Raw genomic sequence first — 25,351 nt, 5'->3', positions numbered from 1 at the left:
TATCCAGCAGACGTTTGCCATTGTTATATGCTGTGTCAGACGCTCCTCTCCGGGACTTGGTTACACTCCACATCCTTCAGGATGTCTGAGTCTCTGGGATCCTGCGACGCTCTGCAGCATTCTTGGTAATTAGACGACAGTGTCAAGCGGTACGTTATCACGACCGACCAAGCGTGAGCGCCTTCCACTGTGCTCGGCTGAAGCCTCGCTGCCTATAAATGATAACACATCGGCGCTAATACGTTTATGTGTCAGCGAATTAATGGGGAATTGTATCTTAATGCCATGCTCAGTTGAAAGAGAAAATTGGAAGTCGGTGAGAGCCAACGAGAAGTGATTTACTGCGTGGAGGAGCCTGCTGCTTAATCTAAAATGTCGCCGGTATCTCCTCCAAATAGTTTTACACCCTAAGTTGTCTCATAATGTTCAGCGATTTTGCCAATAATTGGCTTTTACAGATCTTGAACTAGAAAATGATATAATCTGCTCCAGTCACAGCTAAAGCTGCATTTACAAAGTCTACTGACTTTTTCATCATGTCATTTCTAGAGTCATACGGGCACATTTATTAAGATTAGCGTCCTAGACGTCGGTCTTAATAAGCCCGCCCCCGATCTTACGGTCCGCAGCTCCGGAAAAAAAAATAGAACATGTCCGGACAAGAATAGGCAGTACTATGGGGGTGCCGGCCGGGTGTATTGCGGATCTGCAATGCACTACGGACGTCTGAATGGACCCTTAATGCATCTGTAATTCCACACTATGGGGGAGAGAGTTTTGGGACTTTAGTGAAAATGTAGGAGAATCGAAGGATGCCGTGGAGCCGGACCACTGACAGGACTGGGTATCTCTGAAGTATAATACACATAGGTTTATATAGATGATGATGATAAAAAAGCCGTGGCCTCCAATAGACGTGTCACTTTAATGAGAAGAGTTTTCAGCCGCACTTGTGTCTCTGGCAGCAGAGGTCTCAGCCCTCTGTTAGCTGCGATGTGCTGCAGCTCATTACTTGCTGTGTTCAGACCGGACGCCAGCACATCTGACCTGCATCCACTTTATCGCCGAACTTAGCATAGAAATCAGGCCCCAAATCACCCAAGCAATTCAGCAGACTGGATGCAGCAGAACGGAGCTGCCGTGTGAGCACTTTGTCTTCTCATTCAGCTTACAAAAATCTAACCGTTCAGCAGTCAGCGGCCCCTGGGCTCCTATTATACTGTCTGAGAACGAATGTATGTCCAAGCTACTGCCCCAGCCTGCTGACCCCTGTTACCAGCCTTACACCGCTATTAGTGTGAAAAGGTTCTCTATTCTGGTGAATTCAGGATTAGCTATATTCTTGTATATAGGAGCAGTATTATAGTAGTTATATTCTTGTACATAGGAGGCAGTATTATAGTAGTTATATCCTTGTACATAGGAGGCAGTATTATAGTTGCTATATTCTTGTACATAGGAGCAGTATTATAGTAGTTATATCCTTGTACATAGGAGGCAGTATTATAGTAGTTATATTCTTGTACATAGCAGGCAGTATTATAGTAGTTATATTCTTGTACATAGAAGGCAGTATTATAGTAGTTATATCCTTGTACATAGGAGCAGTATTATAGTACTTATAGTCTTGTACATAGGAGGCAGTATTATAGTAGTTATATCCTTGTACATAGGAGCAGTATTATAGTACTTATAGTCTTGTACATAGGAGGCAGTATTATAGTAGTTATATTCTTGTACATAGGAGGCAGTATTATAGTAGTTATATTCTTGTATATAGGAGCAGTATTATAGTAGTTATATTCTTGTACATAGAAGCAGTATTATAGTAGTTATATTCTTGTACATAGAAGCAGTATTATAGTAGTTATATTCTTGTACATAGGAGCAGTATTATAGTAGTTATATTCTTGTACATAGGAGCAGTATTATAGTAGTTATATTCTTGTACATAGGAGGCAGTATTATAGTAGTTATATTCTTGTACATAGGAGCAGTATTATAGTAGTTATATTCTTGAACATAGGAGCATTATTATAGTAGTTATATTCTTGTACACAGGAGGCAGTATTATAATAGTTATATTCTTGTACATAGGAGGCAGTATTATAGTAGTTATATTATTGTACATAGGAGGCAGTATTATAGTAGTTATATTCTTGTACATAGGAGCAGTATTATAGTAGTTATACCTTGTATATAGGAGCAGTATTATAGTAGTTATATTCTTGTACATAGAAGCAGTATTATAGTAGTTATATTCTTGTACATAGGAGGCAGTATTATAGTAGTTATATTCTTGTACATAGGAGGCAGTATTATAGTAGTTATATTATTGTACATAGGAGCAGTATTATAGTAGTTATATTCTTGTACATAGGAGCAGTATTATAGTAGTTATATTCTTGTACATAGGAGCAGTATTATAGTAGTTATATTCTTGCACATAGGAGCAGTATTATAGTAGTTATATTCTTGTACATAGGAGGCAGTATTATAGTAGTTATATTCTTGTACATAGCAGGCAGTATTATAGTAGTTATATTCTTGTACATAGGAGGCAGTATTATAGTAGTTATACCTTGTACATAGGAGGCAGTATTATAGTAGTTATATTCTTGTACATAGAAGGCAGTATTATAGTAGTTATATTCTTGTACATAGGAGCAGTATTATAGTAGTTATATTCTTGTACATAGGAGGCAGTATTATAGTAGTTATATTCTTGTACATAGGAGGCAGTATTATAGTAGTTATATTCTTGTACATAGGAGCAGTATTATAGTAGTTATATTCTTGTACATAGGAGCAGTATTATAGTAGTTATATTCTTCTACATAGGAGGCAGTATTATAGTAGTAGTTATATTCTTGTACATAGGAGCAGTATTATAGTAGTTATATTCTTGTACATAGGAGGCAGTATTATAGTAGTTATATTCTTGTACATAGGGGGCAGTATTATAGTAGTTATATTCTTGTACATAGGAGCAGTATTATAGTAGTTATATTCTTGTACATAGGAGCAGTATTATAGTAGTTATATTCTTGTGCATAGGAGCAGTATTATAGTAGTTATATTCTTGTACATAGGAGGCAGTATTATAGTAGTTATATTATTGTACATAGGAGCGGTATTATAGTAGTTATATTCTTGTACATAGGAGGCAGTATTATAGTAGTTATATTTATATTGTATGCATACTTATGTATAGATATTTATGTATACCCCACCTCTGAACCTTGTTGTTGAACCTGTAAGTATTATACCATACATTTCATATTGAGATAATTTTGTTTTTCTATGTATTTGCTATACTCCTCTGCTATGCGGTAAGTGAAAACCATATATAATATTTGCTGATGAAGAAGGGAACAGAAAGCCTAACATTTCTCCCTCTATGGACATACCGTACATGAGGTCATACGATGTATAATAATCTCCTTTCTGTGTGCATTTCTGTTCTTTGTGAAGTTTTGCAGAGAATATATAGGGTTGTAATGGGCAATGTTTTGCAGGATGGGGATGAGTCCACTTCAATTTCCACCAGTGCTGAGATTGTACGTGTTCCAGATCCTCAGATGTCTATGGTGAGCACTCAATAATCTTCATTTTAATTTGTTGTATAAATCTTTGCTTTTCTTTACCATTCAGAGATGAGGGAAAGCTAAGTGTGAACCCTCTGCTTTCCTGAAAACAGATAAACTGCACTTTTTTTTTTTATTTACTTTTCAATGCAAAATTTAAAGGAGTTGTCTAGTTTTGCCATACCAGAGATTCACTGTCCATGAGCTAATTACTGGGAGTCCCAGTAACGTCTCTCTGGAAGATCTTTCCTGTCCTTTTGACGTGAATAATGAATGTGTAATTCTTAATTTCCCCTGTGGTGGCGCTGCAGATAAATGAAACACCTGCTGCCAGGTTTTCCCACAGATTACAGTTGATCACTTGATCACCAGCTTCTAATAAATGGCGGGGTCCAAAATGGAGAATTCAGAGACAAACCTTTTAAAAGAAACGCTTCTCCACAATGTGGCTCTTTGAAGAAATATCAATGAGTGGTCTACCATTTCAGGTGTGATAGTCCTCGCCTAACGCCTGGACTACATCACCCAGCATGCACTACATTCCTGTGATGTAATATGTGTATTTCTTATTTTCTATACCAGGAAAATCTGGTGGAGAGCAAACACCACAAACTTGCCAGAAGCCTAAGAAGTGGTCCCTCAGATCATGATCTGAAGCCAAATGCTGCTACACGGGATCAGCTCAATGTGAGTGCACAATGTGTGGAACCGGCCATAGATATAATGTATTCACAGGCCCAGCAGTTACCGGCTTCTGCAGCTGTTATTTCCATACCCCTGGGATAGTGAATAGGATAAAGTGGCTGCTAGTTATGGCTTCTCTCTAATACAGAAGGGTCACTACCAACCTCTCAGGGCCCAACTGCATCCTAGATTTTAGATTATTAGGACCTTTAGCAAAACTTTGGGGGGTTATTTATAAATACCGTAGACATAAGCCAAAAATTGGCGTATACCTGTTGCAGATTCGGTCAAAAGGGGATTGGCTGGCAAATCTGCGACCTCTTCCCCATCCACGCCACGTACGCCAGTTCTGAAATAGGGGGGCGGGAAAAGGGGCATGGGCCGGCCCATCTCATTTATCATTTTCTACGCCTGTTTTAGGAGTAGAAAATGATCTAAATCAGGCATGCTCAACCTGTGGCCCTCCAGCTGTTATAAAACTACAACTCCCACAATGCCTTTCTGTAGGATGATAGCTGTAGGCTGTCAGGGAATGATGGGAGTTGTAGTTTTGCAACAGCTGGAGGGCCGCAGGTTGAGCATGCCTGATCTAAATCTATGCAAGCCAAGGCAGCTGCAGTAGATTTAGGCCGTCAGTGGATGCGCCTAAGTTATGTAAAGGTCCGGCCTTAATAAATGAGCCCATTCGTGGCCAAGTCTGACTTAGGCCTCATGCACACGACCGTTGTTGTGTTCCGTGTCCGTTGTTCCGTTTTCCGTGATTTTCTGCGGACCCATTGACTTTCAATGGGTCCGTTGAAAACTCAGAAAATGCACCGTTTGTCATCCGCGTTCGTGATCCGTGTTTCCAGTCCGTCAAAAAAATATGACCTGTCCTATCTTTTTCACGGACAACGGTTCGCGGACCCATTCAAGTCAATGGGTCAGTGAAAAAACACGGAGGCACACAAGATTGTTATCCGCGTCCGTGATCCGTGTCCGTTTTTTTCCTATCATTTTCAAGGCAAACTTGACTTAGATTTTTTTTTCACTTTTCATGTCTGGTGATCATCCAAAAATCAAGGAAGACACACGGAAATAAAAACGGAAATGGATCACGGAACAACGGAACCCCGTTTTGCGGACCGTGAAAAAATACTGTCGTGTGCATGAGGCCTTAAAGGAGGTGTTCTGCCAGTTTCCTATACCTTGCAGAATGCTATACCCGGAAGTGACGCGGCCGCACCGGAATCAGAAAAAGATAAAGACCACTTCAGTATGCATTAAAAATGTGAAACCATTTTTAATATCTTCTTTCTAAGCTTGCAGTTATAGGCCCGTAGCCTGAAGCTGCTCCACTAATGGATAGCTAACGGTACATGAACAGTCGCTGCTCCGGAAGCTGAGCCTTTGTGCTTGCACCGCTACTTGGGGTGGCAACACAGACACCAGATAGTAAGGGCTGGGTGAGATGTCTGGCCGTGACAATCAAGTGGCCGGTGGAGCTTCTTCAGTAGCGGAGACAGATCCGTTCATCTGATGACATGTCCCCTTCTGAACTCTGTCAGGTGCAGTGCTGTCACTGAGACCATGTTTGCCTCCAAATTGGCAAATATTTCAATATCCACATAGATCAGCACTTTACCCGACAGTTATAAGATGGGTTCATGAGAACCTCTTAGGCCTGTTTCACATATGTGGTAAAGAGGTCCGGCACGGAACAACAACCTGCTGGATTTCTCTGCATTCTGCCATTGCCGCCAGCAACCACTTCGCCGTCTGGCCACATTCACTATAATGGGGACCAGCAATGATCTGGCCGAAACCCGGCAAATATGCCTAGAAGCGGCGGGACAAATAACGAGTGAGAAACCAAGTGCCCAAACTACAACCCAAAGCCCACTTATTTATCACAAAGTGCCGACACGGCAATTTAACCTGAAGGCCTATATATATATATATATATACATACATACCAATGTATATGTTCCCTGTACTTTATCACTTAGCTATAATAGCCTGCCTACATTCAATGTTCTGCCTGCGCTGTTCATAGTGCGCCCTGCACTGATGAATGGCAGTAAAGTCTAAGGCATATCGGTACACCATAGACGTTTTCCAGTTTGCGGGTGCCCACAGAGAGGGCTCTGAGTGCCGCCTCTGGCTTCGGGCCTGTAGATTCAAGTGATCTTGGCCGTGCAATACTATTTGTTTCTTGCAATTTTAGCCCTTTTTTTTTGTTATCTCTTATAATAGAGTTTTATGCAAAGCTGCATTTAAATTCAAACTATTGTAAGTTCATCCCCACAACGCACTTCCGTCCAAACACTGAACCAGTAGGGGGCAGCACAGAGTTGTGCTGTAGAATCCTGTGCAGCCCTAGGTGTGACTGTAGAGTAAGGCACAATGGGGCAGTTTTACGAAGATTGGACTTTTATACTCCTTTGAAGTATGTTGCTCCGAATTTATGAAGACTTTCATGCCTCTTATTGGCATGTCTGTGTGCCTCAAACAGAAACCTACATCCACTACGAGCTAGCATACATTTCAGCTATAACTGACCTCACATTTCTGCCAATTCTAGAGAGCCCTGCACCTTCCTCCAAGCCACACCAACTTTTTTGAGGGTTGTGAATGGAAGAAACTTATCAAAAGTTGAAAGTTTTAGTAAAAATAGGACATGTGCCAAAGTCTTGGGCATTACTACACCAGATGATGCCTCGTTATTATCACTGACATACTACAGGCTTGAAAACTTTTTTCTTTTTTATATGCAGATTATTGTCAGCTACCCCCCAACCAAACAGCTGACGTCGGAGGAACAGGACCTGGTGTGGAAGTTCAGATACTACCTCACAACCCAGGAGAAGGTTAGTATTCCTAAAATCGATGCATAGGTTGAGTTTGTATATGAGGGAATTACATGTACTACTTGGTGCACAGGACGTTAGTAACACAGTAACAGTAGCGATTGACCGAGGGAGCATTTTGCTATCTCTCCAAAGTCCTACAAGCCATACATGTGTAATAGCTATCGGCCGAAAGCCAAATAAATATTGTCTCCTGCATTCCTAAACTATTGAGGTCCTGAAGGGGTAACATAATGGCGGGGGTGGGTAAAGGATGGTTACAGCTGGCCGGATCTGACTGGAACCCACCACTGCTCTGGTCTAAGCTGTGATTCTAGGGAGGCTTGTTCCCATCGCGGCCTGCTATTGGCTGCAACGGCCCCCTCCCCCCGATGCGGGATATTTTCCTCTGCCAGACGGGGAGATGCAGTGGCGGCCGTGCCGGTATGAGAAGCGATGCGAGTGTCAGGGAGTGAGGTAAGTACAACCTCTGTGGGGGGCCCAGGCATATGGGGGGCATTATAGATCTGGGATAAACCCTTTAACACAACTCAGGTGCATAAAGAGTTTACTAAACTATGATATATACAGTCCTGATCAAAAGTTTAAGACCACTTGAAAAATGGCAAAAAATCTTATTTAACATGGCTGGACCTTAACAAGGTTCCAAGTAGAGCTTCAACAAGCAAAAAGAAGAAATGGGAGTGAGACAAAACATTTTTTGAGCATTCAATTTAATGGAAACAACGAATAAACTGAAACAGGCTGCTTTTCAGCTGATCAAAAGTTTAGGAACACACCTCCAAAAAAAAACTAAACCCCCCCAAAACAGAAATTCAACTTCCAAACATGAACTCAGTAATGAGTAGCTCCGCCGTTATTTATCACTTCAAGCGTTCCCATGAGGTGAGTGGGAACATTTCTCCAAGTGGTGAAGACGGCCGCACGAAGGCCATCTACTGTCTGGAACTGTTGTCCATTTTTGTAAACTTCCCTTGCCATCCATCCCCAAAGGTTCTCAATTGGATTTAGATCAGGGGAACATGCAGGATGGGCCAAAAGAGTGATGTTATTCTCCTGGAAGAAGTCCCTTGTCCTGCGGGCATTGTGTACTGTAGCGTTGTCCTGTTGAAAAACCCAGTCATTACCACACAGACGAGGGCCCTCAGTCATGAGGAATGCTCTCTGCAACATCTGGACATAGCCAGCGGCCGTTTGACGCCCCTGCACTTCCTGAAGCTCCATTGTTCCACTGAAGGAAAAAGCACCCCAGAACATTATGGCGCCCCCTCCACTGTGGCGCGTAGAAAACATCTCAGGTGGGATCTGCTTGTCATGCCAGTAACGCTGGAAACCATCAGGACCATCAAGGTTACATTTTTTCTCATCAGAGAATAAAACTTTTTTCCACCTTTGAATGTCCCATGTTTGGTGCTCTCTTGCAAAGTCCAAACGAGCAGTTCTGTGGCGTTCAAGGAGGCGAGGTCTTTGAAGACTTTTTTTGTTTTTGAAGCCCTTCAGCCTCAGATGCCGTCTGATGGTTATGGGGCTGCAGTCAGCACCAGTAAGGGCCTTAATTTGGGTCGAGGATCGTCCAGTGTCTTGACGGACAGCCAATTGGATCCTCCGGCTCAGTGCTGGTGACATTTTTTTGGGGTCTTCCACTTGACTTTTTTGTTCCATAACCCTCAGGATCATTTAAGAAATTCCAAATGTCTTACTGCGTCCCACCTCAGCAGCGATGGCACGCTGTGAGAGACCCTGCTAATGCAGTTCAACAACCCGACCACGTTCAAAAAGGGAGAGTTTTTTTGCCTTTGCCATCACAACGTGTGACTACCTGACAGAAAATGACAATGAATCCACATCTTTGCACAGATTTGGCCTTTTAAAGGCATGTGGTCCTAAACTTTGGATCAGCTGAAAAACAGCCTGTTTCAGTTTATTCGTTGTTTTCATTAAATTGAATGCTCAAAAAATGTTTTGTCTCACTCCCATTTCTTCTTGTTGCATGTTGAAGCTCTACTTGGAACCTTGTTAAGATCCAACAATGTAAAATATGATTTTTTGCCATTTTTCAAGTGGTCTTAAACTTTTGATCAGGACTGTGTGTGTGTGTGTGTGTATATATATATATATATATATATATATATATACACACAAAGATATACAATGATAAAGTAACAGTCGCTGCAAGACATGAGACAAATGGGCGAGCTCCAGGTCGACCAGCACCCAACATGGCACTTGGCTGATGCCCATATGATACAAAGACAGGTGATGGTAGCAAGACATCTTACCCTGATGATGTCTTCAATGCAGCTGAGCTCTCTGTTCCAAAACTAAGGGGGTCATTTTTGAATAGATATATCCCAATTTTTGTTGTATATCGATCACAGATTCAGTCGCAAAGGGATTTGCAGCCAAATCTGCGACTTCTTCCCCATCCACGCCACGTATGGCAGTTCTAAAAAAAAAATGGCGGGCTGGCTGGCACATCTTATTTATCATTTTCTACACCTGTTTTAGGGGTAGAAAAATATCTAAATCTACGCCAGCAAGGTATCTGGCATAGATTTAGGCAGGCAGTGGATGCGCCTGAGTTATCTAGAGGCCCAGCACAGGGTTATTAAGACTGGCGTCTAAAACACCGCCCTTAATAAATTACCCAATAAGAACGGAAACATTCTTTCATCCAGAGTTAGAAGACCTGCCTTGTGCTACACCTGCCGTCAGGGTGGAGAGTCGCTGCAGAGAGTGGCCCCCAGTACGTTGACCACCTGCAGCTTCCCTGATTGATGTCCATATGCTATCATAATTTCCCACTTGGGACCAATATACCCCAGTGGGATGGATTTTCATTCATTCCTTCATTTTAGGCACTGACAAAGTTCTTGAAGTGTGTCAACTGGGATCTACCACAAGAAGCCAAACAAGCTCTGGAACTTCTAGGGAAATGGAAACCGATGGATGTTGAAGACTCTTTGGAACTTCTGTCTTCTCATTTCACAAACCCAACAGTGCGACGTTACGCTGTTGCTCGACTTCAGCAGGCAGACGATGAGGTAAGTGCTGCATGGGGCCAAATTGGCCAACCTTACTTAAAGGGTTTTTCCAGGAGAACATGTTTTTTTGTGACACACCGAGCATGTACTATGATAGAAAAAGACCGGCACTCTGTAGCTCTTAAAGTTGCTTTTTTATTGTCACATATCCCTGGTACTGTGACGCGTTTCGGCAATAAATATGCCTTTTTCAAACCGTGTGTAAATACATCAACAAATGCATTTAAATAGCCCGCCCCAACAATCCATCAATCCATTACCTATGGACATCACGTGACCGTGACGGCAAGGTAAACATGCAAATCAGGTGGAAAAAAAAAAAAAACTTTATCAACAATAACAAATGTTGCATTATCCAATTCATATTTTAGTTTCTAAGGCTACTTTCACACTTGCAGCAGAGTGATCCGGCTTTCCGTCGCCGGAAATGGCTGCCGGATCCGGCAAAACGTATGCCAACTGATGGCATTTGTACGACTGATCAGGATCCTGATCAGTCTTCAAAATGCCTGATCAGTCAGAAAAATGCATTGAAATGCCGCATCCGTCTTTCCGGTGTCATCCGGCATTTATTTTTTTCACCTCTTTTTCGGTCTGCGCATGCGCAGACAGGAAGGACGGATCCGGCATTTCGGTATTTTGAATGCCGGATCCAGCACTTATACATTCCTATGGAAAAAAATGCCGGATCAGGCAAGTCTTTAGTTTCTTTGGCCAGAGATAAAACCGTAGCATGCTGCGGTATTATCTCCGTCCTGATCAGTCAAAAAGACTGAACTGAAGACATCCTGATGCATCCTGAACAGATTGCTCTCCTTTCAGAATGCATGGGGATAAAACGGATCAGTTCTTTTCCGGCATTGAGCCCCTAGGACGGAACTCGGTGCCGGAAAAGAAAAACGCTAGTGTGAAAGTACCCTAATTATTCAGAAAATCCAGATCACTCAGCTTCAAGAGTCACCAAACTGGGAATCGTAGGGAACTACCTATAAAAAACTATTCAGTGCATACTCGCGATTCAGACCTTTAGGTTCTAAGGTCTGGAGCCGGTGTATCCAATATGCTTCGCGTTTCAGTAATTGAGCTTTTCTGTTACCCCCACGTCTAGACTGTGGTATTTCCTCAATGATTTGAAAGCGCATTTGCGCAATGGTGGGTTTCTGTGAATGGAAATGGTGAGGAATTGGTAGTAATAAGTTACCTCTTCGAATAGTAGATTTCTGCTTGCTAATGCGATCTTTCATGCGCATTGATGTCTCTCCTACATAAAGTAACCCGCATGGACATTTTTAGAGTATAGAGATGACAAATTGGCTGTCACAGGAAAAAAAAAACTTGCATTGGAATTTTTTCCCCCTGTGTGTGGATGAGTCAAAAAGGAACCCTTAATAACGCTGGAGCAATGTGTCCCGTTCATACAGGGATAGGCGCCATGTCTTGTTGTAGAGAGTACACATGTACTACTGCCAATATCGGCTCTAATAATTTTATCTCTGATGATATTTGTTCTCTTGTAATAAAACATGGCAAGACTCTTAAATTCCTCAATTAGCGGGTAAGATTTTTGCGTAATGCTCCAGCGTTTATTAATGGTTGTCCTAACTTTGTTCATCCATGGGGCATATTTCACTACAAAAGGTATGCGAGGTTGTTTTTGGGGGTTTTCTCCTGAATATGAACTTCATGGATTCTATCCCTTTGTTGTTGTAATAGACACGGGGGGGGGGATACCCTCTTTGTCTGAATTTTCGAGTCATTTCATCCAATCTCTTTTACCGAGCAGGTATACTGCGATAGGGAACTGAAGTAATCGGTTCTGCGTCACAGAAAACCCCTCATCGCAGCGTTTATATTGAGAGATGTGCTAGGGGTGCTCGCTAGCAAACCCCGTGACATCAGTGATGACATCACAGGGTATCCTTGTGCCGCCGGGACTTGGAGACGCGCCGAGAAGACACAACCGGCTTCCGAATGACTGATATCAGGCCTGCCTGGCCCTGTCAAAAAGCAGAGGGTACGGACAGAGCCGAGCCTCTAGGTGTAATGACAACGCCCCTGTTGCTCCTAGAGGTTCATTTACATATATTAAAACATCATTTTTCTCAGCAATGCGGGCACATATGAACATGGGACCAACACAGATGTCTTCCGCTGCCAAGCGCACATGTAACAGGTCAGCCAGTGTCATAGGTACAAATCTGCTGACAGATGCCCTTTAAAGGGAACCTGTCACCGGGATTTTGTGTATAGAGCTGAGGACATGGGTTGCTAGATGGCCGCTAGCAAATCCGCAATACCCAGTCCCCATAGCTCTGTGTGATCCGTGGGTAGTTACCTTTAGATCATTGTTTCAGTGATCTGTGTATGGGGACAAAAGGAAAGACATAGATTATGTAGTCCATAGTAACCTGTGCTCCCGTAGTAGAAAAAATAATTAATAAAGTGAAAAATTAAAAGAATTAAATAAATAAAAAGTATCCCTTCCACCCCCCCAAAAAAAAAAATTCAAAAATTCAAAAATAAATGCACATTTGCCGTTTTTTTTTACACAATAAAAGCACACAGAGCTATGGGGACTGGGTATTGCGGATGTGCTAGCGGCCATCTAGCAACCCATGTCCTCAGCTCTATACACAAAATCCCGGTGACAGGTTCCCTTTAACTTCTTTTTAAAGGTGTTGTCCTTTGATCTTGAAAAAATGAGTAGGAATTGGTATCAAATAACCATTATTTGTCTGCATACATTGTCTGCAGTGGTCACATGAACAATCGCTGACCCCAGCGGTGATGCTGGCTTGAATGGCCGCGGAGGTTAGTGATTGCCTGCAGCGGTCACATGAGCGATGTATGGGACATCATCGCCGCAGGACTAGTAGGCATGGAAGCAGACTAATTGTTATTTAATTATTTTATAAAATGAATAACCATTGTCCCGGACAAGCCTTCTGCAGTCAGTTTCATAGACAGGTAAGGATAAATGCATTTACAACGTAACTTTTTTATGTAGACTTGGACATTACCCAATTGTGTATGTAATTATAAAATAATGCTCCTAGATGTCAAATTTGTTAGACAAATGCCGCCAGTCCTGGGAAGGGTTAAGCCGGAAGCTATTAGAGTAGAGTTGTGGAGACAGGATAATCGCCGCGGCCGTACTTGTCAAACGCTGACCTCTTCTTATATTCTGATAGAAATTCTATTACTTGTTTGAAGAATGATATCGATTCAGCCGCTCGTGGGTCAGGCCTCTCATTTCTTCAGCGGGTAAAGTGGCCAGTAAAATTCAATTTATTTCCAAGTTTTGCTTTAACCTTTGAGCTGGGTAGCGGTGGCGAAGCATAGATTTTCTTAGAGGCCGGTGTCTATTTCTTTTTCTTTTTGTCAAACATAGGAAAGATAAGTAGGTTAAAAAAAAATGTTCTAACGAGATTGAAGGGGCGCGGAGGTGTCATCCTTGTGCAAAGCGAGGCGTCTCGGTTGTTTGCCGCTCTCCGTTTTCCAGAAGAAGGTGCAGAGGGTACATTTATTTTTAAGCAGTTTGCCTACATAAATGCCAATTGTACAGGAAGAAAAACCACTAAGCAGCTTCCCCATGCAGTGGCTCAGTGGTTAGCACTGTTGACTTAGCGAACTGAGGTCCTGAATTCTCCCTGTATTTGTGTGGGTTTTTTCCTTTTTTTCTGGTTTCCTTACAGGCTTTCTCTATGTGTTGGAGAAGGAGCAGGACTTACAGCCTTTGTCTATGTGGGCAGGTAAAGCAGGACTTACCTGCTTTCTCGATGTCTATGTGTCAGTGGATGAAGTAGGACTCGCAGGCTTTCACTGTGTGTAGGCGGGTGCAGCAGGACTTACAGGCTTTCTCTATGTGTGAGCAGGTGAAGCAGGTCTTACTTACAGGCTTTCTCTATGTGTAGGCAGGTGAAGCAGGACTTACAGACTTTCTCTATGTGTAGGCGGGTGAAGCAGGACTTACAGGCTTTATCTATGTGTAGGCGGGTGAAGCAGGACTTACAGGCTTTCTCTTTGTGTAGGCGGGTGAAGCAGGACTTACAGACTTTCTCTATGTGTAGGCGGGTGAAGCAGGACTTACAGGCTTTCTCTATGTGTGGTTGGGTGAAGCAGGACTGGTAGGCTTTCTCTATGTGTGGGTGAAGCAGGACTTAGAGGCTTTCTCCATGTGTAGGCGGGTGAAGCAGGACTTACAGGCTTTCTCCTTGTGTGGACGGGTGAAGCAGAACTTACAGACTTTCTCTATGTGTGGTTGGGTGAAGCAGGACTTACAGGCTTTCTCCATGTGTAGGCGGGTGAAGCAGGACTTACAGACTTTCTCTATGTGTAGGCAGGTGAAGCAGGACTTACAGACTTTCTCTATGTGTAGGCGGGTGAAGCAGGACTTACAGGCTTTCTCCTTGTGTGGACGGGTGAAGCAGGACTTACAGGCTTTCTCTTTGTGTGGGCGGGTGAAGCAGGACTTACAGACTTTCTCTATGTGTAGGCGGGTGAAGCAGGACTCACAGGCTTTCTCTATGTGTGGTTGGGTGAAGCAGGACTCACAGGCTTTCTCTATGTGTAGACGGGTGAAGCAGGACTTACAGACTTTCTCTATGTGTAGGCGGATGAAGCAGGACTTACAGACTTTCTCTATGTGTGGTTGGGTGAAGCAGGACTGGTAGGCTTTCTCTATGTGTGGGTGAAGCAGGACTTAGAGGCTTTCTCCATGTGTAGGCGGGTGAAGCAGGACTTACAGGCTTTCTCCTTGTGTGGTTGGGTGAAGCAGGACTGGTAGGCTTTCTCTATGTGTGGGTGAAGCAGGACTTACAGGCTTTCTCCATGTGTAGGCGGGTGAAGCAGGACTTACAGGCTTTCTCTATGAGTGGGCGGGTGAAGCAGGACTTACAGTATTTCTCTATGTGTAGGCAGGTGAAGCAGGACTTACAGGCTTTCTCTATGTGTAGGCGGGTGAAGCAGGACTTACAGTATTTCTCTATGTGTAGGCAGGTGAAGCAGGACTTACAGGCTTTCTCCTTGTGTGGACGGGTGAAGCAGGACTTACAGACTTTCTCTATGTGTAGGCGGGTGAAGCAGGACTTACAGACTTTCTCTATGTGTAGGCGGGTGAAGCAGGACTTACAGACTTTCTCTATGTGTGGTTGGGTAAAGCAGGACTTACAGGCTTTCTCCTTGTGTAGGCGGGTGAAGCAGGACTTACAGGCTTTCTCTTTGTGTGGGGGGGTGAAACAGGACTTACAGACTTAGGGCTCATGCACACACACAACCATTGTTTTGAGGTCCGCAAATTGGGGATCCGCAAAACACGGATACTGGCTGTGAGCGGAACGGAACAGTGGGCCCATAATAAAACATTCCTATCCTTGTCCAAAATGCGGACAATAATAGGACATGTTTTAATTTCTTGCAGAACGGACATACTGACACGGAACGCACACTGAGTCATTTCCATTTTTTGCAGCCCCATTAAAGTGAATGCTTCCGCATACGGGCGGTAAAAAAAAAATAAGGAATGGAAATGCACAAAAAATTGACTTACAGGCTTTCTCATTATAGCTTCTAGAAATGGATATGGCTGGTGGCAGTTGAAGGATGTAACTGAACATGTGCGTCCTCCCCAGTGTTGTTACTGAGGTGGACAGAGAAATAAGTAAAAGAACAAACAGCAGGTGGCGATATACAGTTAGATTTTAATAAATAACTCCATATCTATACAATTTTTTTTAATTAAATGCAGTTCCAAAAGTGTTCCTGGTGCTGGTTTCAAATATGTAGAATATTTTTCACGAGGCAACCCCTTTAAGCAGTTTACAGTATCTCCTGCTACTGGAACCTCCACTGGCCAGCTGTTATCTGTAAGGGACCTTGAAGGCAAGTGTCTCATTCCCCTGCAGCACCCCCAGAGGAGAAATGAAGCATTACACAGTTCGGATCATGAACTAGGGTATTTTTTGGTAATTATAGTTTTTCTAAACGAGACCGTATAAGAAGCAGGGGGTGATGTGAGATGCCCCCCATCCCAGAAGTGACTAACGCATAAGTAACTGGTCCTGAATTCTCCCTCGCAGGTTGCGCTGGCTTGTTATGTATGCTCTCCATGTGATCTGCACGTATTGATTTATACCATGTATTCAGTGGAATATACGACACACCATTAACATCTCTCTTTATGGATGCTCCCTGCATATACTTGCCATGATAAGAATTCCTATCCCTTTTCAAGGACGACACACTGCTGGATGACAGAACAGATGTCACAGTGCAGCACATCTTCTGTTCAAGTGCCCGTTTCTCAAACACTCTGCAGAAGCATTAGTCATGGAGGTTGGTGGCTGCTAAAATCTAGTAAAGGATGAGGCTGCCTTCACATTTACACAGTAAAATGGCTGCTCTCAATTACTTCATTAAAACATTATGCACAAAGCCCCTCTCAGCAATAACTGTACAATGTGGAACATACCGCCTCCAATTGGAATGATTTGCCGAGATTTTTGTTTGCCTTTATTCCGATAGGGAAAGTTTCTAGTTTTGTTTCCACCACTTATGTGTGTGTCCAGGTATTAATGAATAAAGGTTAGGATAGATGGATGGATGGATGGATGGATAGATAGATAGATAGATAGATAGATGGATAGATGCTCATAAGATGCACCTGGGTTTTAGAGGAGGAGAATAAGAAAAAAAAAAATTTCATTAGACCTCAGATCAGAGCCCCAATCAGACCCCCAATGTTAATAGGACGTCAGATCAGACCTCAGCTCAGACCCCAATGTGAATGACCCGCAATCAGACCTGAATCCGAGCCCCAATGTGAATTACCCCCCAGACCTCCGATCAGTGCCCCGATATGAATAAGACGCACCCCCTCATTCAAACCTCAGATCAGACCCCCAATGTGAATGACCCCCTAGACCTCAGATCAGAGCCCCAATATCAATAAGACCCCCATTCAGACCTCAGATCAGATCCCTAATGTGAATGACTCCCAGACCTCAGATCAGAATCCAATGCTCAGAGCAAATAAAAAAATTATAAAAATCAACTTACCCGCTCTGGACACCGCAGCCGCCCCTAGGATCGAGCTCTCTTTTTCTTCTTCTTCAGGTCACAGAGTGCGCTGACGTCCTCATACAAGCCACAGTTACAGCACAGCAAGCAACCGAAGACCAGGAAGCGGTGAGTACAGAGCCCATGGAGCGCTGTATTCACTGCTTCCCGGTCCTCCTATACTAATGAGCACTTCCATAATGGAAGCCCTCATTAGTATTCACCCCATAAGACGCATTTTTCCCCCACTGTGTCTTATGGGGCGAAAAATATGGTAATATCAGAGTATATTACAAGAGGAGGTATGAGGAGAGGACTACAACTCCAGCATGTCCAGCTTGTTTTGTAATATCAGAGTACATTACGAGAGGAGCTATAAGGGGAGAGGACTACAACTCTCAGCATTTCCCCCCCTTTTTGAGGGCGGGTGGGGGGTAGTGCGTCTTTTAGGGCAAAAAATACGGTATTTTATCAAATTCCTAAGTAAGCACAGCACTCCATTTTTATTCCTAAATGTGAAATAAACCCTTTTTGGTCATTCTGGTCCAGTCTTTAAAAATGGCGCCTGTTGGGTTTCTGCTGTTTATGGTGCTAATGTCTGTATTTAACCCTCAAATGAGGATTCTGAGAGCTGAAGACCCTGAAGCGCTGCACTTCTGGGTCTGGAACGGCTCATCCACCCAGTGATCGGCGGAGCAGTTTGTTCGCTGTGAAAGGCCTGAGCCTGCTGGAGACTACCAGGCCTTTCACAGGTATATTCCAATGTATTCCTGCAGATGGCAGCACTACATTGAAATGTACAGCATTTTTTGTTTAGCAATGTATTGAATTCCATTGCTAAATGGTGATGATTGCATGTTAGGCGCTTGGGAGCCAAATAAAAAGTAAAAAAGAAAAAAATATAGAATAAAAATAAACATCATAGGCACCCATTTGGAATTTTTTCCTGCTTCCACTAAATTGTATGCAACAGTAAATGTTACCATTAGAAAGTACAATTTATCCTGCAAAATACAAGCCATAATATCTATGTGAACAGAAAAGTAAAAAAGTTATGGCTCCAGAAAGGCAGGGAGTAAAAAACAAAAATGCAGAAAACCGCAAGGTCCTGGAGGGGTTAAAGACTTATTCCCATCTCATAAAGGAATGGCATATCACTAGTATATGGCACCACTTTATGATCAGAATTCAACGTCTGGGACCTCCACGATCCTGAGAAGCAAAGGGCTGAAGCACAGTTTGAGCATTGTGGTTTATTCACAATCTTTCCCTGCAGAGCATCGCCCCAGATCCAGCCGACAGAGCACTTCTATGACGTATTCAGTGCGAACCTGAGAGTCTACTAGTCTGCAAATGAACTGAGACTGTTGAACATTTGTAACGGTCACGTACACACACACACAGGGGGAAGGATAGTGCCCACTGCTCTCCACCCTCACTCCTGGCCCTGCCTACTTGCCTCACGAGTCCTGATGACAGGGGACAACTGGACGACAGTCCCTTACTTAGGATATGTGCAGGGAAGACAGACGAGACAAAATACGGAACGTGAACGGACCGGGTCAGAACCAAGAGAGCTACGCAGTACAAAGGGTTAAGCAAAGAATGGTCAGGAGAAGCCGGGGTCAAATACCAGGAAAGCCGAGAAGTACAAGAGGAGTCCTAAGAGAGTAGTCAGGTGGGAGACGAGGTCACAATACCAGGAGGCATGCGTAGTACAGGAGGAGCAGGCAAAGGATCATCAGGGAACATGATCAGGTGAGTATTCAGTAGTCCAACAAATAGCCAGGAACCTGCCTGTATTTATAGTGGGGTCTGAGGGTCATGTGACATGGCCAGCGTCACATGACAGACAGACAGACAAGTCGAGCACCGAGTGATCAGCTCGGCGCTCAAGGCAGACCTAGGAGCAGGGAGCCTCCCAGCTAGCAAAGCCGCCCTGGGAACGAGGCCAAACACAGATCCTCGCTCCCGAAGCTAAGCAGCAGGTCTGCGGCTGATGGGAGACCAAGAGTGCCTTTGGCGCTTCGTGACAACATTTTAAATAAAGACCAAATTTTTATTTCTTTTTTCCCAAACTGAGTAAAATGCAGTACTAAAAAAAATTGCCCCCAAAGGTGCCCATCGCCTTGAAAGGGGTTCTCGGGGAATGATTTAAAATGGTTGCAAGCAACCTGTCTTAGATTGTGAGCAGGACTAGTTGCCACCACTTGCTGAGCTCCCTTAGGAGGGTTTGAGGGGGTTGGGCCTCCCTACACACTACACTGCTCCAGAATAGATGGTAATGACGTGATCCCGCCTACAATATGCCTATATGGCTGAGCAGCCTGACAGGAACACTCACCAATGTGTAGCATATTCAAGTACCAGAGTGTAGTGTGTAGTGAGTCCTCGCCCCCCTAGACAGCTCTGCAAGGGAGGAAACCAGTCCTGCTCAAATTCTAGGACAGGTCGCTTGTGGTTATTTCTGGAGCACCCCTTTAAAGTTTATCTCGAAAAAACAAGAAGGAAAAGCATAGAATACTGCACATTTCCAATACAAATGTATTTGTTATTTATCAAGTGTGTTTTTTCTCCGTAGGACCTGCTGATGTACTTATTACAGTTAGTACAAGCTCTGAAATATGAAAACTTTGATGATATAAAGAGTGGACTAGAGCCAACAAAGAAGGACAGTCAGGGCCCCATGCTGGATAGCATGCTAACCTCTGGAGTAAATCCTGGAGACATCGACAGGTACTTGCACATATGTGGTCTATTAAAGGAGATTACTTTTCCAAGCAGTCAGTCATAGATTTTGTGGGAACCAATATAGAAACTTGTAATTAAAGGAACCTTTGTGCTCCCCCAATGCACTGTGTTATTATGTCTAGTGCAGGACCTGAAGGGGCAGAGCAGGACACAGGGACTTCCAGAACCCTACAGAGATCCTTTGTGTCATGTACCGTCCCCTCAAACATGCACTGAGCTGCCATTGTGTTCCTTTTAGTTTTTTTAATGTAGTTATAATATGTGGACTGTATGAAGGTGCTCTATTTCCAGGGACCATACTTCTAATATTACAAATTGTTTAACCTACTGTATCTGTCAGTTCACAGATCTTGTCCAGCACGCACCCACAGTCATCATCTCCAGCACCTTCTTCAAAGGTCAAAGATGGTGGGGAAGCAGAAAGTCTTGAGGTAATTTATAGATGGATTATATAGCTTTTCATTTATACTAGAACACCAGGTTATGAAGATCTCTTGGTCTCTCTATCTATTTTATCCAGCTGTCTATTTAAAGGGGTTGTCTCACTTCAGAAAATGGCATTTATCGTGTAGACAAAGTTACTACAAGGCACTTACTAATGTCTTGTGATTTTCCATATTGCCTCATGCCCTCCTGAATTCAACTGGTGTGGCCCGCACCTCACCTCCTAAGCCCCCTGCTCCTTATCTTAATCAAAGAAAACTGGAGGAGTAAGACAGGAAATGGAAGCTATTGATGCCCCCCACAGAGGGCCATCTTTTGGGGCAGTATATTGTGCTACACTGTTATTTAGTTCTGCTGGGGTGGTATTGTTGACCTCCCCTACTTATGTTGTCCCGCCTTCTGTTAATTTAAACCTGCCTACAAAATGGGGACACTTTTTCAGTTTTTTTTTTTTTTTTATCTAGGGACACTTTAAGTTCCCAGTCCGCCCCTGCCTTTAATCGTATCCCTCTGTCTACCTTAAAGGGGTTGTCCAAGTTATATTTATTGATGACCTCTCCTCAGGATAGGTCATCAATATCAGATCGGCTGGGGTCCGACACCCGGCACCCCCGCCGATCAGTTATTTGAAGAGGAGGCGCGCGCCGTGCCAGCGCTGCCTCTTCTTCACTGTTTACCTTCTAGCCGTTGCATCTGCAGCGGTAAGCATGTGTAATTACACCCAAGCCGCCCCATTCATTTCAATGGTACGGATCGTTCCTATAAAAGTGTATGGGAACGATTCGTCCCATTGAAATGAATGGGACGGCTTGGGTGTAATTACACCTGCTCACCGCTGCAGATGCAACGGCTAGAAGGTAAACAGTGAAGAAGAGGCAGCGCTGGCACGGCGCGCGCCTCCTCTTCAAATAACTGATCGGCGGGGGTGCCGGGTGTTGGACCCCAGCCGATCTGATATTGATGACCTATCCTAAAGGGTAGGTCATCAATAAATATAACTCGGACAACCCCTTTAAGGCTAGGTCTACACGATGACATCTGTCGCGCGACATTTTGTTGCACCAATGTCACGCGACAATTTTTATAATGGCAGTCTATGGTGTCGCACTGCAACATGCTGCGACTGCGACACCATTGCATGTTGCAGTACGACACCATAGACTGCCATCATAAAAATTGTTGTCGTGTAGACCTAGCCTAAATCGCATCCATGTTGACTTGTTGAACATCTTATTTCAAAATTCTCTGCATCAATTTGGAATTTATATGTTTTCTTCTCTTTAAAAATGATGTGTAAATGATTTACATGCAGTAAGAGTAGTCGCTTATTCATTTAATATCTGTAGCTGCGGTGCCTCTGTAAACCATTCTCACATGCAGCAGGGTTGCCAATAAGAATTTTTCTTTTTTTTTCTGGACAACTTATCCAACAGTTTATAAAACCATAATGCATTATAAAAATTATAAGTAATCCATGTCTATAGCTCAATATACTGATAACACCTCATTACCAGTCTTTACTGTGAGCTGTGAAATCGTTCTAATTACCACCAAAATAATCTAGCCAAGTACTACCGGTCTCAAAAAAAAAAAATCACAAAAACATCTACCGGTATTTTTATTTTTTCATGGACAGGAAAAAAGTTGCCTATTTTTGCAGACTGTCCAGAAATTGGACAGTGACATGACCATGCTCCTAGTTTTTTTTATCTCCGGCTTGTGTGAATGTATTTTGAAGCTGTAGTTATCTCCCCTTCTCCCTCCCTGATGTACTGGACATTACAGACCACACGCTTCTAACTCCACTGTTCCGTGGCTTTCCACCTCCCTCTGTGTCTCAGGAAGGATCATGTTTCAAATGCTGCCAAGAGATTGTAAAAGTATAGCAGAACAGACAGCAATATTTTCAAATAGTCATAGAGGAACATGCAGGGAGGTGTAAATAGAGGCAATTTTTGTGAAAGAGGAGAGAGAAATAATGAGAACTGTAGCCCTTTACATTGGGCATCCCACTCACAACAAGCCCTAGCAGCATCAAAACAAAGGTGCAGCACAGAGATGACCAAGACACTGAAAAATAACTACTTCCGACTTATGGTGGCATCATCTGGTGAACATTCAGACAACAGGTGCTGCTCCTTAAATTCCCTCTCTTGCTTTTCTGTTGTAACAGCCTCATCTCTTCTGGGAAAAAAATTTCCACTAGATTTTAGAACCTGGCCTCCAGGATTTGCGTTTATTCAGCCAGAATATTATTAGTAAGGTTTAGCGCTGATGTTGGGTGATAAAGTCTGATTTTCATTCGTTGTTCTAAGTCATCCCAAACCTTCTGGATTAAGTGGAGGTCAAGACTGTGAGGTGCAGTTTTTCCACATTAAGGGGGTATTCCCATCTCAGCCATTCATGGATCTGGTTGTCAGAGGTGTCCAGGGCCATGGAAACCGAGTAATCTGTGCTACGCTGTCTCCGCAACTCCTATCCTTTTCTATGGGAGTTATGGAAACAGAGTAGCACAACCTCTTCGGGTGTTTCTGTAACCCCAGCTACCTCTGGTTGCCGCATACGACAGGTATTCCAATCTCAGCCATGAATTTTAGGACATCATAATTGTCTAGAATGGCATTATATAGAGAGTATATGATATTATGCTTGACAGTATGCATATTTTACAAGAGGGCTTGGTTGAATTGAATAAAAAAAATCAGGAGTGTTCATGTATTTGTAGCCATATCTTCTCTATTTTTCACTTCCTTTTTCACAACCACAATATACTCACTCTTATCTTTTCCTTACAGCAAGATCTCTGCACCTTCCTCATCTCCAGGGCCTGCAAGAACTCCACCTTGGCCAACTACTTGTACTGGTGTGTACATATTTACTGACGGCTTAGACTGGCCACGCAAACTACAAGGGGGAATGTATTAGGATTGATGTTTCTGACGCCAGTCTTTTCTATCAAAGCTCGCTGGTGTATGATGCGCCAAAATTATTAAGAGGCACAGCCTCTTAATAATTCTGGAACATTCCCCGGTGCCAGAAAAGAGCTGGAAAGGCTTCCAGGTCTAATGTGACCAGTTTTCTTTAGTGTTAAATGTGTTTGGCCGCAGAGGAACCAACCACCTTCTCCCACCCATGCCCTTCCCACTTCTTACAAAAAATAGCAAGTGTGTTGAAAAATGATGATATTTGCACATTTTGGCTCAGATTGGAACTTATGCTACAGTTTGTGACTTATGCTACAGTTTGTGACTTTTATGTGAAACCTGACATCAGGGGTGCACCTAGCCCTTCTGCTGCCTGAGGCAAAAACTGAAACTGCGCCCCAAACCCCCAGTTCTAGTTTCTTAACCTAACCCCTTCCCTCCAGCCCTACTGATAAAGACATACTTGGAAAACATTACATACAGAGCTACAAAACATGCAGGGTAATACAGCACCACATACCGTGCCCACTGTGCTTCCCAATACTATACTGCAGAAACAGATAATCCCCTTTCCGCTGCCCCCCTCTTGTCCCTACCTCATGCTGCCTGAGGCAATCGCCTCATTGGTGGTGCACCTCTGCCTGGCATATAACAGTCATACATGTTCCCCTAGATATACTGTATGTCCACGTAACCTGCTGATTTTAGGGGAGCCAGACAAGTTATTTCTACTGAGGTCAGATGTTAGAGGATAGATAGCACACCAGATTTCGACCTGCCGATCCTTTTGTTCTCGGGAGATGAGTCACCAACAGAGGTGTCTGGCCGTGGCTTGCTCCACCATTCCTAATAAGAACATACATGGTCAAGTTCAGGATGCTTATGTTTGGGGGAGTAGGAAGGAATAGCTGTCTGTCTAGCGACTATTCAGTGTTTAGCTGTCTAAGGCTACTTTCACACCTGCGTTCGGTGCGGATCCGTCTTGTATCTGCACAGACGGATCCGCACCGATAATGCAAACGCTTGTATCCGTTCAGAAAGGATCCATTTGCATTATTCTTAAAAAAAAAAAAAAAAGTCTAAGTCAAAACGGATCCGTCCTGACTTACATTGAAAGTCAATGGGGAACGGATCCGTTTTTCAATTGCACCATATTGTGTCGGTGAAAACGGATCCGTCCCCATTGACTTACATTGTAAGTCAGGACGGATCCGTTTGGCTCCAGCATCATCAGGTGGACACCAAAACGCTGAAAGCGGAATGGAGGCGCAACGGAGCCAAAGTTATGGATTCTGAACGGATCCTTATCCATTCAGAATGCATTGGGGCTGAACTGATCCGTTTTGGGCCGCTTGTGAGAGCCCTGAAACGGATCTCACAAGCGGACCCAGAAACGCCAGTGTGAAAGTAGCCTTACGTGTGTGGCACACCTACAGTAATTTTCTTTCTGCTAGATAAAAGATATGTAATTGTAGGTGTAATGTGTTTTCTTTTGCAGGTATGTTATTGTGGAATGTGAAGACCAGGACACTCAGATGAGAGATCCTAAGACCCATGAGATGTACCTTAACGTCATGAGACGCTTCAGTCAGGCGCTTTTAAAGGTAACTCCTCGAAGTGGCCCACAATTGCGAGATGTAGGAAACTTTGAAAAGCCAATATCTCGCTCATAAAGTCTACTATGCCCACCTTCCCGCCACTTACCATTGCCTGAATGGCTGTCATAGGTCCTTCAGATATCTCTTTTCTCCAGTCACATTTTGTGGGATAGTTGCTCTCATTGAAGAGACTCCGCACTATATGGACGTCTATTTTCAGGCTGTGCTCCATGGGAAATAAAGTTTGCAGATTAGCTCCTATAAGGCTAACCCACCCGTAGACTGCTGATTTGTGGTTCCTGCTTGTTATCTGTACAGAACAGGCTGGCTGGATAATAAGATGCCTTAGACGCAGCTCACAAGGTACTGCCTCTCATTGAAGAAACTCTGCGGTGTATGGGGACTTATTCTTTA

General features: G+C 43.5%; 1 protein-coding gene across 1 annotated transcript in view; it reads left to right on the top strand.

Moving 5' to 3' along the window:
• PIK3C3 (phosphatidylinositol 3-kinase catalytic subunit type 3) overlaps positions 1-25,351 on the top strand; it is a 180,502-nt gene that overhangs the window by 46,160 nt on the left and 108,991 nt on the right. The window contains exons 7-14 of the mRNA XM_040421158.1: positions 3,519-3,590; positions 4,170-4,274; positions 7,028-7,120; positions 9,979-10,164; positions 19,802-19,956; positions 20,312-20,402; positions 23,211-23,278; positions 24,838-24,943. Of these exons, the coding sequence (XP_040277092.1) occupies positions 3,519-3,590; positions 4,170-4,274; positions 7,028-7,120; positions 9,979-10,164; positions 19,802-19,956; positions 20,312-20,402; positions 23,211-23,278; positions 24,838-24,943 (876 nt within the window). The remainder of the gene's footprint in view (positions 1-3,518; positions 3,591-4,169; positions 4,275-7,027; positions 7,121-9,978; positions 10,165-19,801; positions 19,957-20,311; positions 20,403-23,210; positions 23,279-24,837; positions 24,944-25,351) is intronic.

Source organism: Bufo bufo, chromosome 2, assembly GCF_905171765.1.
Source record: "Bufo bufo chromosome 2, aBufBuf1.1, whole genome shotgun sequence".
Lineage (NCBI taxonomy): Eukaryota > Metazoa > Chordata > Amphibia > Anura > Bufonidae > Bufo > Bufo bufo.
The sequence above is the reverse complement of the archived record's forward strand: the minus strand, read 5'-3'. Positions and strand labels throughout refer to the sequence as shown.